We start from the raw sequence: 14,086 nt of genomic DNA, 5'->3' as shown, positions 1-14,086 counted from the left end.
CAGCAGCGATACACCAGACTGTGGGGCTCATGTTAACTTGGGCGACTTGAAGAATAACTGATTCACAGCACACAACAAGCTGTTACATTCCGTGCTTACAACAGGTTACTGTTAAAACAGCATATTTTGAGCATGGCTAAGCAATTTGCATATTTGCTTGTATCACTGAAAACGTATGCATCTCTGATGAACAAATTTGGGTTTATTCTCCGCTATTGAAAAGAGGAGGCTTAGAGTCCGTACATTTTCTGGACTTACATCATGTATGGGGTCTTGTTTCAGCTGAGCCTCTTGTCTACAGTAGAATATCTGTCATGATGTCGCTGCTTTTTTAAACAACATTAAGTCATTTCTTTGGCACAGTAAGTGTAATCCAGCTGTCACCGAGGGACAAAACCATTACCCTGCAACAGTGATGTGGCAAGGTTCTTCATGTTCGTTTGCTGATAAAGCCAGCTGATCAAGCCAATTGAAAACCCGAAACCTCGTAGTCACTGCATTTACAAGCACATAAATGATGCTTGTAAAACCATAGGGATCGGTGTATATCTCTGTAGACTAGGGCAATCGAGCAGCTTTTGAACTGAAGATAGATCATGTCTAATAAATCTGGCCAATCAATTTGTCAACAGCTCACAGTAGACCATGTAGACATACTCACAGTTTCGTGAGTCTGGACCTCAGCTTCTGCATATTCCCTCTTTTAATCAGAATATTGCAGGAATATCAACAAGATGAATACTTGTGTGTAGTCAGGGAAGGTCATACATACCTCATCATGGTTTTCCCACTTGTGTTAAGTCAATTCCACGCTGCTGTCGGTGGGTAGCCCCTGCCACTGTAATCCTGAACTCTGGCACTACTGGAGCTCACGTTGATTAGAGTTTCACATAAAGGGTTTCTGGTTGTTTTCAGCTTTCTGAAATCATGTTTCATTCCAATATAGAATGGCTGAGATGAAATAATAGGGGCAATAATATTGCAGGCAGTAAAATAGAATAAAATTTTAAAAATGAACAAGCAAAAATAACCCAAGACCAGAGGTAATCATACAGTGACTCAATGGTTGTAGAAGGCCAGAAATCTGTGATGCAGTAGCCTGAAGTGGACGCAGTGAATGCCACATTACCTCTCTGCCCCCTTCCAAGTTCCAAGGTGCCCATACTCTAAAAACTATCACCACCATTTGCACTCATGAGAAACTTTGGAATGATCTTGGCAGGCGAAAGTTTGAAGGGGTTTTGGAGAAAGTTTTGTTTCTTTTCCATAAAGGTGATCCTTCCAGACCAGCGTTGAGGTGTATTGACAGCACAGGGGGTACAAAGCTTTCCCAACAGCTACTGCTGCATCCCGTTTGCGTGGATAGGCAGAGACATCTAACCTCTGGATATGTCAGCCCCACACACTTCGTACAAGTTCTGTGTCTCTTTGTGAAAAAGCAAGGTGAAATATTAATAACAGTGACATTTCAAAGTTCCTCAGTAAAAAGTTGTCTGAAGAGGAAGAAAACCATGTTGGGACTGTGCACAGTCATGCTGAGCTCTGGGTAAGGAAATCCCAAGCAAATCTAGTTTGTAATTACTTCAGCGTACACACTTGAAAATGCTCTGTTGAATTTATTTAGACAAACCCAAACTGCATAGAACTGAGAAATAAATTAGCTCTTTTTAATGACTGTAAGCATCAGCGGAAGTGTTTACTGTCAAATGATCTCCTCCTTACGGACACAGGGAGGAAATCAAAATCAGTCCAGAGAAGAATCCTTGTTAAGAACTTCATTTAATACACTAGGAATTGTTTCTTCTCTGGGAAACTTTAACTCACATCCCAGAAAGCTCAGAGATCCAATTAAACATCAAAGAGAAAAACATAATCCTGCACTTTGGGATATTTATTTTTATTCAACAAATCTTAGCTCCAAGACTTCAAGACTCCAAGCTCCTTCAATACCTGGCATTTCGTGTCCTGCTATTCAACAGCAAGAGGCAGTCTAAAATAAAGTTCAGAATAATAAATAAAAGCAAGATTGACAGGAATACAAAAGTAAATCTCAGCAATAGAGGAGATGCTTTAGACACAATGTGATGGTCAGTCCATAACATTTAAGGCAGGGATGAAAATAAGGTATAAATATTGTAGAAAACAGAGGCTGATAAAAGGCAGCAGACCAGTTTAATGGAATTTCATCTCACAGAGTAACAGCATTTCAAACAGGAGCTGGAAAACCTTTATGCAAATAAAGGAAGCAAGCTGAATTTGGACTTAAAAGTGAGTTTGTTGTCTTTTTCTTAAGACATGCCAACTATAGCACTGCACATTGTGAAGCTGCATAGACTGGGTTAGAGCTTTGATCCATTACCACAGGGACTGCTAACGATTGCTTCTGTTCTTCCTGCTCCTATTTCTAGCAAGAACTCCCGAGAGTCCCCTTGTGCTAGGTGCTGTATGTTTACAGCGTGAGAGACTCGATCTTGGAGCACAGACAAATATCAGTTGAAGGAAATTACTGTACCCAACTCATTTGTTGCTCCTTTTAGAGACTGAAGGTGGTTTCCAGGGCTCTGGTGGGACAGATCTCCCAAATCTGCCAGCACTAGGTAAGCAGCTGCTCTGGGGACTTTTCATCTCCAAGTTAGGCAGCTCAGAGCTGCCCAGATTCCCGATTCGAGTCCCCAAAGAGATGAGACCTAGAAAAGGATTTGCAGAAACCTTTCAGTTAAACACAAAGCTGCTTATGCAAGCAAAGAACTAAATACCAAGAGGAAAATGGGGGAAAGAGCTGAAGCAGGGTTAAGCTGTTGTGTCTAGCTGGGGACCAGGGATGGGTGCTTTCTTTTACTAGGGATTTCCACCAGCCCTTCTCCTCGAGCTAAGCCAGCTCAACCACTTAGAGTCAAAACTCTCCTCTTGTGTCATGCATGTGATTTATACCTAAATTGTGCAAACCCAGTGTGTTCTGCAAGTGCAGCAATGTCCCCTCTGCCTGTATGGAAGAGCCGTACTCAGGTCTCCTGCAGAGCCTGGCAAGAATCAACTCTTAGGCCAACTCTGGTACCCTGATTAGGGTCACGCTATAATGCACTAAATGCATCCCCCAGTGCAGGTCCACCAGGATGCTCCATCAGAGCTTCGGGTGCAGCAAGTATAAAGCTCAGGTGTCCAGAGTCCCATTTCAAAGCCACTGCTGCAGGTCAGTGCTTTTCCTGATGAGGGATGATAGTAGAGCTGATGGATTCATTTTCTGTCTCTGGAGGGCATCCTTTAATCTCAGTTTCCTCGTCTATGGGAAGAAAAAAAATAACTGTTACTTTACAGCTATATTCTGAGCTATGTAAAATACACTGAGACCCTTAAGTGGAGTGGGAAGTTGTCTCAGTACCAGCAGCTTAATTCCTAAAAACAAACAGATTTTCTATTTATTGACATAAATAATAATTACTTACATGTTAGTATTACTTATATAATTAATATTTTTTTAAGTAAGTAAACTTCTTATTTGTGTAAAGGCATTAAATTATGCAGATCTTGCTTACAGCCTTTTAATGTATTGACATAAGTAATAATTGCAACTTATATATTAGTATTACTTCAATAACCGATATATTTTTAAAATAATAAGTAAACAGTTTATTTGTACAACATCATCAAATTATGCAGACCTTGCACTAGGTCATGATCTCTGAGTGAAAAGACAAACGACCTTCAATTAGTGACATTGCCACAAGTTGCTCAGCTGTTCCCAGTAGTTACTGGGATGGGATGCTTTGCAGAGGAGTCCATGCTGGAGCGGCAAGCTGTTACTGGGGTGGCAAGGGCAGAAAATTCAGATCGTTCTTTTTGCGCTTTGCTTTGCTACCTTTCCTTATAACGTTTTTAAAGGGGTATTTTGAAAAGCTAATTATCTTTGTGCCTTCTTCAGTTCCAGCACAGGAGTTCATGTGTCACCACAGAGTTATCAAATCACATAAATGAGAATTTCATCACACTGGAAATTACGTTTCATTATGAAGCGTGTATTTAGCACTTCACTGCTATCTAAATCATGCTGATTACAGACCTTTTGTTTTTCTCCATCTTTATATTGGATATAGAAACTCCCCATAATTTGCCTTCGAGAGCAAAGGCAGGTTGTGAAAACAACGCTTAGCTCTTCACCAAACAGAGCCTTTTTGCTCTGTGCAGTGCCCCCCTCCTGTGCCTCTTCTCTGGAAAAATCTGGCTGAGGTGGGAAATTGCCTCAGATGAGCCAACTTGAAACTGGAAAATCCCAGCAAAGGCAGATTTTTAATTATTAAATTTTCTATTAATATGCTGAAGGTCAGTGGAACTGCCCCAGTTTTCAGGAAGCTCTGAGCAATTTCACCTGATCTTATATTTTAGCACTAAATCCATATTTATTAAAGGATTTAGCAGGCAGGTCAGCAGCAGCTAAATCTCTGATTCTGCAGCACATGAATGCTAAAGAAAAAATTTCATCTGCATTGCTGTTCTCTAAGCTGGAAAGCTTTAAACTGTTATCAAGCCAATTTTAGGATTTTGGGGTAGGGGTAAACATGTAAAAATGGATTTGTCATAAATTAAGCACAAACTGACATCATTATCCCTCTTTCTCAAACCAATTCTTTAATATAACGTGAAAATAATATGAAACTCTGGATTATGCCACATCCTGTGTTGGAAGCTACCATGTCTGTTTTATCAATTAAAAAGGGCAATGAACAAAGCATTACACCGGTGGCTAGTGTTTGATAGGTTTCTTTTCCCTTTTTTCTTCTGAAATATCAAAGGCAACATAGCAGACATTTTATTCTTAAGGGGACAGATTTGGGTCAGTTTTTAGCAGGATGTGCAAAAAATAAATAAAAAATCAGGTACAAGGTTTTTATTTGTATGAGTAATTGCTTTAGCTTTCTTATTTCTGAAGTGCTGTTAATGGACTGTGACCTCATTACACCTGGCACAGTGCAAATGCAGAAGAAAAAGCATAATCTTGGCCTCAGATAGCTGGGATTCTGAAGCATTAAGCAAGCGACAGCAGCCAGAGACAAGCTGATGGAGGTACAATAAAATTACAATAGAATTTTGGTCAATGCAATACACAGAAGTTACGGCACATCAGTGACTGCCGTCAAGATTTTGGTAGGTTTCCAAGGTGGTTTAGGATTTTTAAGAGAGACTTGAGCAATACTGAGGCAGCTTTACAGACCAGAGGGAAGTCTCTCCCCCAGTCATGAGAGGATAATGAGGAAAAAAAAAAAAAAAAAGAAAAAAAAAAAAAAGCCATTTGTACAAAAAGTAACCAGCAGGCAGAAAAGGCTGGACTCATAGGCTGGTTCCCAGATGGGGTGAGCAGAGATGAAATAGAGCAGGTCTTGAAACTGGAGACAAATATTTTCTTTTTGATTATTTGCATGAAGAATAACCAGAATTTTGTTGGAACAAGGAGAGATCAGAGCTCACATGTCTTCACCATTCCTGAATGACATTATCCTTTTCTAAGGATAATCTCTGTGAAGCACCTGAGCCTCCCCTAGGTGAAGCACAAAAAACTCAACACTATCTTGAGCACAGTCTGTTCTAGAAGATGTCCATGCAAGAGTTTTCAGGTGTTTTATCCTCTGAAGTCACCTGTCTTTCTTCCTTGACCTCGAGAGGAAAACTAGGCTTAGTTCTGTTCCTCACATAGAAGTCTGACATAAGGCAGGGTGACATCCAGACAATGGAAGATGCCAAACCTAAGCAGTAAACCCAGAGAAAACCCAGATGGTAAAATAGAAATGAACTTGATTCTCAGATAAAACACAGCATCCTGAATCTATTGAAGTCCATCAGTGCTATCTACTGAGTCCAAGTGTCAGGGAGCAAAGCTCAAGTTACTGCTAATAGTCCAAGTATTTCCCACAGAAGTTCATGGGCTAGTTGTGCCTTGTAAGGACAGTGAGGTTCATATCCCCATTTAGAATTGGGCAGAGTTTGCAAAACTTCAGATTTGCTCAGAAGACCCCCTTCTTTCAAGGAACTGCAGGCAGCTTTAAAAGCTGGATGGCAAGATGAAGTAAAACACAATGCACCTCCAGGAAAGGATAAAGAACGGCTAATCTATTCGTACAAACTGCAAAGGAGATTAAAGATGAAAGGAAATATTTAGTCACCTTTTGGGAACAGCTGGTGTGAAAATATTTAACAGGCAGTGCTTTTATACACAAGCACAGTGTCCTCACTAAGCTTAAATAGGCAGGAGCAATATAATACAGCTGGCCAGAGCCTGTGAATACTGTAACAGGAGAATTAACAGCTTTCCTTCTCATTTGCTTGCACAGCTCAGATGTTAGCTAATCATGTCCTCTAATTTTAACAACAGAATTGGGAAATGTACCACAAAAATACAGCTTGTATTAAGAACGGAGGTGGCAAATTCTGTCGCTGGGACTGAATGACGGAGCAACGATTCACCGGCCCTCTTCTGTAAGTTAGCCATAGCAGTCTTGAGCTGCCTGAAAAGACCAGGATTTAAGTGAAAACTTAATCTGAAATCCATTCTGATCATTTCTTTGAGTGCCACCAAAAAAAAAAAAAAAAAAAAAAAGTAAAAGCTCCTTCGACTGTTTAATCACCTATTAGGTATCTGTGAGTATTTAAGAGCACCTTGTTATAGGGGGCCGAGGCGTAGAGCAGGATGAGTGTTGTAAGGCTATTTATATTGTATGGTTCCCATCTATCTTTAAACTGGCAGCTAAATGGAAGATTTAGAGTTGAGAGTTCCTGGCTCCCTGGTTCCCTGTCAGAAATAATTAAACTACATTTTAAGGAGACTGTCGTAAGTAGTTTCCTTCACAAGTGTTTTTCACAGCTGAGGTTCTTTATTACAGCTTTTGGGGCCTGGGAATGCAAAACCACCTTATATATCCATTATATACGAGTTCTATGTTCACAGCCTGGAGCTTGCACTCCCTTGCGTGGGTGGTGGCATGACTGGGGTCTCAGCTGTGTGGGAGATGAAACCCCAAATGTCCCCAGCGTCCCAGTTCTGGATTAGCCTACGATCTGGTTGTTGCCGAGCACGCAGCATTTTGTGTCCCTGGCCTGCCTGTGCAAAGCTGTGCCTTGGCAGCACGTTGCCTGAGAAATATTTCAGTCAAGATGTAAATGTCCCAGTGGGTTTTCCATCCCTTTTCATAGGAATGACTCCACAGAGATTCTGCCTTTCAGAAAGTGCTTTTTTTTTTTTTTTTTCTTAATCTCTTCGCCATTTTTGAATGTCACTCCATTATCCTGGTTTCACACCTTTAAATAACCCTAAGAAGGCTTCTGAATATCACTCACATAGCTTCCTTTTGTCCCTGTTTTTTTTTTTTTTTTTTTTTTTTTTTCTGCACCACCAGCCTGTACATATCTGACCTACCATGAGCTGTCATTTCCCTGACAGACAGGAGACAAGACTGGATATCAGGATATCTAGGAGGTCCTGTGCCTGTCACAGAGTTCACATATACCTGTAGATCTACCATTTTGCTTTATGCCTTGTTTATCTGTGAAAATGGAAATAACATGGAACACCAAAAAATACCCGCTACAACTCAAATTGATTAATATCCTCATACTGAAGATAAAAAATTAAGTAGATAGCAGTAAAGTACTTCAGATATTCACATGGACTTTTGGAGTCACAAGGGGATGAGTCCTCCAAGATGCCAATTTTCCTGCACATCTCTGGACCTGACGGTGCCAGTGGTATCCTCATGTTAATGATAGGCCTGGAGGTCAAAACTGGGGATTAGGACATAATGAAGATGAAAAGTAACTGAGACAGTGTTTTCTACATTGCTTGGTGAACTAACAGCATGTAAAATTATGTGTTATCTAGTATTTTAAACAGGATGCTCTGGGGGCTGCCAGCCATGGCCACCAGCACTGCTGGGAGGTGCCGAGAGGCCAGAGCCAGGCTCTGCTCAGGGGTGCCCAGGGCCAGGCCCAGAGGCCCTGGGCCCAGCCTGGAGCCCAGGAGGTGCCCTCTGCCCCTCAGGAAGCACTGCTGGGCTGGGCGGGTGCCGGAGCCCTGGCACAGGCTGCCCAGAGAGGGGCTGGGGGCTCCTCCTTGGGGATCTCCAGCAGCCGCCTGGACGTGGGGCTGGGCCCCCTGCTCAGGGTGGCCCTGCTGGAGCAGGGCTGGCAGGGACACCACCAGCCACTCGTAATCCTGTAATTCTGAGGTGTAAAGTTCAACATGTATGAATAAAGAATGCCAGTCAATAACCAGAGGAGTCGCTCCAGTCCAACATTAGAGTAAACCCATAGCAAAATCCTGATGAGAAGAACCAGAAACCACAACAATACTTTTCTGATTTGGGCTTAAATTCCATCAGTCTCGAACTGCACTTTCTCAAGGCATTGCTTCTCAGCGTGCTGGAATTTTGTACCATAAATCTAGCCTTCAATTTTTTATCTGCTGGTTCCTTTATCCTCCCCCAGACTTTGTTCATCAGGTCAGCCAAGGAAAATCAGGGTTTGTTTTTTTTTAAGTGCAGCTTTAGTGCTACATTAGCTAAGGCATCCTATGTATTCATGTACCACCCTGATCAGCCCACGCTCCATTGCAGTGCTGTCTGGCAGTTAGGGAGAAGGGTAGAAAACACACACAGCTGGGCTCCAGCCCTCTAACGAGTTGATAATTGCACCATCCCTGATGTTCATAATGGCCATGGTAGTATGATGTTACCTCCCTCACATCTAGGAGCTGTGAAAATCCATCTCTCTATGCCAAATGCAAAGTAAAAAACTTCTGAAAGCAACTCAAGAGTCCTTCTGCAGACGTGACTGAAGCTTTTGAGAGCGTAACTTCTACTGACTTCCAGTAAGGCTTACATCAGATTCAGTTATATTTAGGCAGCGAGTAGTATTTGCAGACGTATTGCTTCACATCCATGGTTTAAACAACCAAGTTGCCCAAGCAAGTTTGACTGTACACGGGACAGTGTCTGAGTGTCTTAACTGCATTTGAACTCCACAGCCCTTTCATTAGAGATTTATGTATATAGAACTAAGTGTTCAGGAGCATTTGGAGATATCTGAGCCACTGCAGCAAAAGGAGTCTGACTGGAAACAGTTCCACTGCCCTGAGCTGAAGTAAGCAGTAACCAGATATTGTGTTTATGTTGCATTTGGAGAATAAGGCATTTGCTAGACATGCAAAACATCACTGTTATTACTCTTATAGCCCATTTCAGTGTGAGGGACCAAAGGCCTTGCAAATCTCTCCTATGGGCTGGTGCAAAACTTTCCTCCCAGAGTCAAGGGGATGTGCCAGCCCCACGTCAGGAGTGTGTCAAAAGTCCCTGAGCAGCCTAAGCTTCCTGCTACCGGTGGTATTAATTAGCAAAATACTAAAGCAAACGTAAGTAAGGCTTTCAGTCAGGTATGATGTTAATGCAGGCTGAGTAGTTTTGAATATTTTATGTGCAGCCAGTGACCCGAAGTAAATGTCTTGTAAAATACCAGACTCCCCTTCGCTGCCAGCCTCGAGGCCTGAATTCTGCACTTAATATGCTTAGAGGCACAAAGAGAGGCACTGGGGATGGACTGGCACAGACACTGCCTGAGATATTCACCAGGTAGGGGAACAGAGAGAAAATGTGCTCTGCAGGGTACCCTGGTACCCCTTTCTGCGCTTTCAGCCCAGCGTTTCGTCTGTTCACATTTTCTCTCCACTCTCCCCAAGGGGAACTGTGCCCCTACCCTATCAAATCTATAAATGGCTCAGTCAAGCAAAAGGCTCGAATACAAAACATTTGGGAAAGTTTAACCCAATTTAGATGCAGAAGTCAGAGAAGAGATGGAACACCTGATAGTGGGAAATATACTCTGAATTGCCACTAGGATTGAAAAGAGGAGAGTGCAGTCTTTATAAGAGATCAAGAGTGAGCAGTCAGGTGATGAGCCTGGAGAAGAAGAAATAGATTCATTTCATTTCATCTGCGGTATAACACTATGCCACTATTTGGTTTTAATTTTTTCCTTGAAATCGGTCCTCTGTAGTCATGGTGGTGCCAGATGCTTTAACACCTGATTCATGGGTATCAGATCTCCTTCAGGTCTCAGTTTATACAGACACATACAGTGCAGATGTAATACTGTGCAGTCTCCCAAATTCAAGCCAAGGGCTAGCGAGGTTTTACCTATATGCCTACTGCTGGATCAAAATGTCATGTGTGTCTGTGTGATCATGCTTACTGGAGCTCACAGGGGGTGGGAAAGGCCAGCACCTCTGAAAAGCCAATGTCCTTTAGCTCCTTTCTTTTTAGGAGGTAAGTACCAAAATACCCAGCCCTGACCCCCTGCTTCCATTAACTCCAATAAGACCAGGGAACAAGCACCGTCCTGCAAATCCCAGCTCATGTAGCTCACAAAAAGAACATGGAAGTACCTCCAAATGCCTAAGAGGGGGTTTTTAATGGGGTGGTAGGAGAACAGAGACATATCAGATGTGCAAGTTCAAGAGAAATCCATCCTATATATATTCTCTGTATTAATTTTAAACAGCAAAGGGCTTTAATGAATCCCATCCCCAGAACTGCGGGTTAACAAGCCATAAACAGGCTTTGCCAGCACTTAACTTTAGCATCAGTAGTTTATCAGTACATTGCTTCCACACTTAACCAGATTTTAATTAAATGTGACTTTTGTTCTGCTTATTGGAAGAGCCAAACCCTTTGGATTCGGTGATCACAAAAGCTCGAGGAGTGCAAGAGAATTAGAAAGCAAATAGGAGGATCAATCACAGCAGACCTCTGCAATCCATGTCCCTCTCTTTTTTTGCAATATACTTATTAGATTCTTATTGTCAGGAAGGATTAGTGTTATGAGCTCCAGGAATTCCTTTCATTGCCCTGTGAGGCAAGGTAGTGAAGTGTGGCTGCTTTTCTTAACAATAACATTCTGGATTTTCCCCCCTTCTCCCTTCTCTCCACCCATATCCCCTCCTCTCTCTTTTCTCCTCTCCCACAGAGATTTGTGCAGCGGACTGCGGAGGACATGGCATTTGTGTCGGAGGCACCTGCCGCTGCGAGGAGGGATGGATGGGCACAGCCTGTGATCAGCGAGCGTGTCACCCACGCTGCAATGAGCACGGGACATGCCGGGATGGCAAGTGTGAATGCAGCCCGGGCTGGAACGGAGAGCACTGCACTATTGGTAGGGAGAAAGAAAAACCGACTACTTTTAAAAGAATAATTGATGATCAGGAAGGAGAAAAGGCGCATGCTTAATTGAATATGTGTGACTTAGTGTAGCATGAGCACCTTTGTTCTTGGATTTCAAGTTCTGACATCATACATTTTCATGTGGGAACAAGACAAAATGTCCTTTCATTTGTTGATGACATAGCTATATATATTTTTTATTATCAGTCCTGAAGTACACCTATGTGATGCTTGTTCTCATAGGGACAAGCTGTCAAACAGCAGCTAGATGGTTTTAAAAACATCCCACTTTGCCTCACTTGAAAGGTCTTTCCGTAGCCTTGAAGACTTCTCCCTACTATGTCGACAGCTTTCTCGGAAACATGCATCTGATTTCAAGTTGTTTTTTTTGTTTGTTTGTTTTGTGTTTTTTTTTTTTGTTTTGGTTTGTTTTGTTTGTTTTTTTGTTTTGTTTTGTTTTGTTTTGTTTTCTGTTAATTTGTTCCATTATTTGCCCTACCACTTTGCTTGGAAACTGCAGTCAGGTGACCTCTGGCTGGTATTCAACACCGTCTTGCGTATCCCTTCTCTGCTCTGCTACCTTTCTAACCACTCCATTGCCCACTCTGTTTGGTTCTGCATTCCTGACGTACCTGGCACTTACCCTGAGCTCCTGGTGCCATGTCTATTAGTAGTAGTAGTAAGGCACCAACAATATACTGAAATCATGCAAAGAGGTGCATTTCCCATGTCAAGCAATTTGCAGCATCATTAATGAACTGGCTTGGGTTTACCTTCCTCTTCATCTCACTTAACTCCTTGATGCACTTTCCCATTTTCCTTTCTTTTTGACAGTCATGCGTTCAAGTGCTTCTGTCTCCATTCCATAATCATGCTGTAAAATCAGTAGCATTATAACTCCCCAGATACCATTTATTACATATTAATGGAAAACTAAATTAGTTAATCCAGTTCCGCTGTCAATAATGCCTGTGTGGACCTGAAAAAAAATTCAGTTGACTTTAGAAGAGTTCCAGAGTGAGAATTCTCCTCCAGGCATTTGGTTTTAATCGGCTCCTTTTAAAGATAAGAAAATTTACCTCTATGTGGCTTTCATCGTGCAGTGATACATATAAATCACACTACATCAAAATTAACAGCCAGCAATACCTGGGCAAAATTCGGTACAGTTATCCGTGTGGATTATTAACTTAGTTACACGTAGACATCCACTGGTTTTGCTTGAACACCAGGTGAGTTTGCACACACAAAGACTGACAGGAAATGAAGCCTGATCACAGTGTTTTAATTCCAGCATTAGGGTAATGGTACAAACCATATCTGTGGCTCAATTCTACTTATCATTTATTTATGCTAATGTCACCCTACCACATTATGGTCTCCACATGCATCCCTTAATGAAAAATATCTAGCTCTAAAAACTTCCTCTGTCTCATTAGACATTACATTCTTTTTGCATTCTTGCCTATATCTCTAGCTGCTTTCATTTCTTTTCATGAGGAAGGGAAATAAAAAAAAAATAAAAAAAACTTCTCTTAAATGATTTTAGAATGAAAAGAGAGCAGACCTGTGTTAATTGGAATGCTGTGTTTTTGTAATATTATTTTATAGCCTTGGGTTCAAGCACTTTGATTTGGAAAGTAACACAGATTCATGAAAGGGTTTTAAAAGAAAAAAAAAAAAAAAAAAAGAAAAGTGTTCAGCAAAAGGCCCCAAATCCAGGGGACTATTTTATGTGAAAGACATTTATGCACAAAAAGCCTGATTCATTCCCTCAGTGCCATTTTATTAGTTCTGCTGCAAAAACAAAATGCCACTAGTTCACTATATGATATTTCTCCACACCACTGATATGCCCGGACTGATTTCAAAGAACAAGCTTTTATCTTTCCTGGTAATTAAATTTACCCCATTATTTGTGGTGTTCCTCGCTCTAAGTCTAAAGAGTCCGTGTTATCATGGGAAAGGCCAGCACCGCAATGCAGTCAGCATCAAGATTTTAATGGTGCATACTGTCATTTGGTGTGGTGCTACCTCCCTGTTGCAGTGCAGGTCTCAGAATCAGCCTGTAATACTTAGAGTGCTGGAGCAATTCTGTTTCTTTGCACTTCCCCTCCCTCCTCATCTTCTTGCATGGTGATTTAGCAACAAATTTGTACATAGTCTCATGCCTCTGAAGCTGTAAACCGTGTTTCCTACAGAATATTTCATTGACAAATGTGTAGAATGTGAGGGAGATTTGGCGAAGTCATAAATATCCAAGAAAATTGAATAGCTTTAGACGGAGTAATAAGCTAGTTCTATTGGCACAGATGAAAGGACATTGACTTGGAATTACATTAAGTATGTGGAAAGCATTCCCCTTGTCCTTGTGTGATTTCCCTGCATGGCAACTTGTTCTGTTGACAGTAATTCCTTATATGTCTGTGTCATGGCCCGTTTGCTTTAGCACTGACAAGCATAAAACCCCATTGCTGAAGTGATGCTTTAACAATATCGCCATGTGTGCAGGTAACATGGTAGAAATGGATGATACCAGTAAAGGACACTTCTTCCATTTCCTGTTGAGCATGCTTGAGAGTAAGAAATCCTTTTGTTTTGTAGGTCATAGGAGGCTCTTTCTTATGGTGTACAAGGAAACTCTGATCCCAGTGGATTAATTTGGTTTGCTCCTACAAAGAGTCATGTTACCAAATATACTAGCTTGATTGCTCACATCCAGCGATTTCATTAGAAGAACCCCAGTTAATTCCCAACAAGGAAATTGATGCAGAAGCATGCATTCATCATCCTAATTCAGCAAACTTAGCACATCCAGGCAAAAGAGTAGAACAGAAAGTTGATTATATAACTGCAGGAAGCCTGAAACCCAGCAGAATGGTTCAATCGGT

The 14,086-nt window shown here is 41.6% G+C and overlaps 1 protein-coding gene across 8 annotated transcripts in view; it reads left to right on the top strand.

The window, feature by feature from the left end:
- Positions 1-14,086, top strand: part of TENM4 (teneurin transmembrane protein 4) — a 1,677,033-nt gene that overhangs the window by 1,540,849 nt on the left and 122,098 nt on the right. For all 8 annotated transcript variants that reach the window (XM_084535211.1, XM_084535210.1, XM_084535214.1 and 5 more), the window contains one exon: positions 11,002-11,187. In XM_084535211.1, coding sequence (XP_084391337.1) covers positions 11,002-11,187 — 186 coding nt within the window. The remainder of the gene's footprint in view (positions 1-11,001; positions 11,188-14,086) is intronic.

The sequence above is a fragment of the Aythya ferina genome (assembly GCF_964211825.1).
Source record: "Aythya ferina genome assembly, chromosome: 1".
NCBI classification, from domain to species: Eukaryota; Metazoa; Chordata; class Aves; order Anseriformes; family Anatidae; genus Aythya; species Aythya ferina.
The sequence above is the reverse complement of the archived record's forward strand: the minus strand, read 5'-3'. Positions and strand labels throughout refer to the sequence as shown.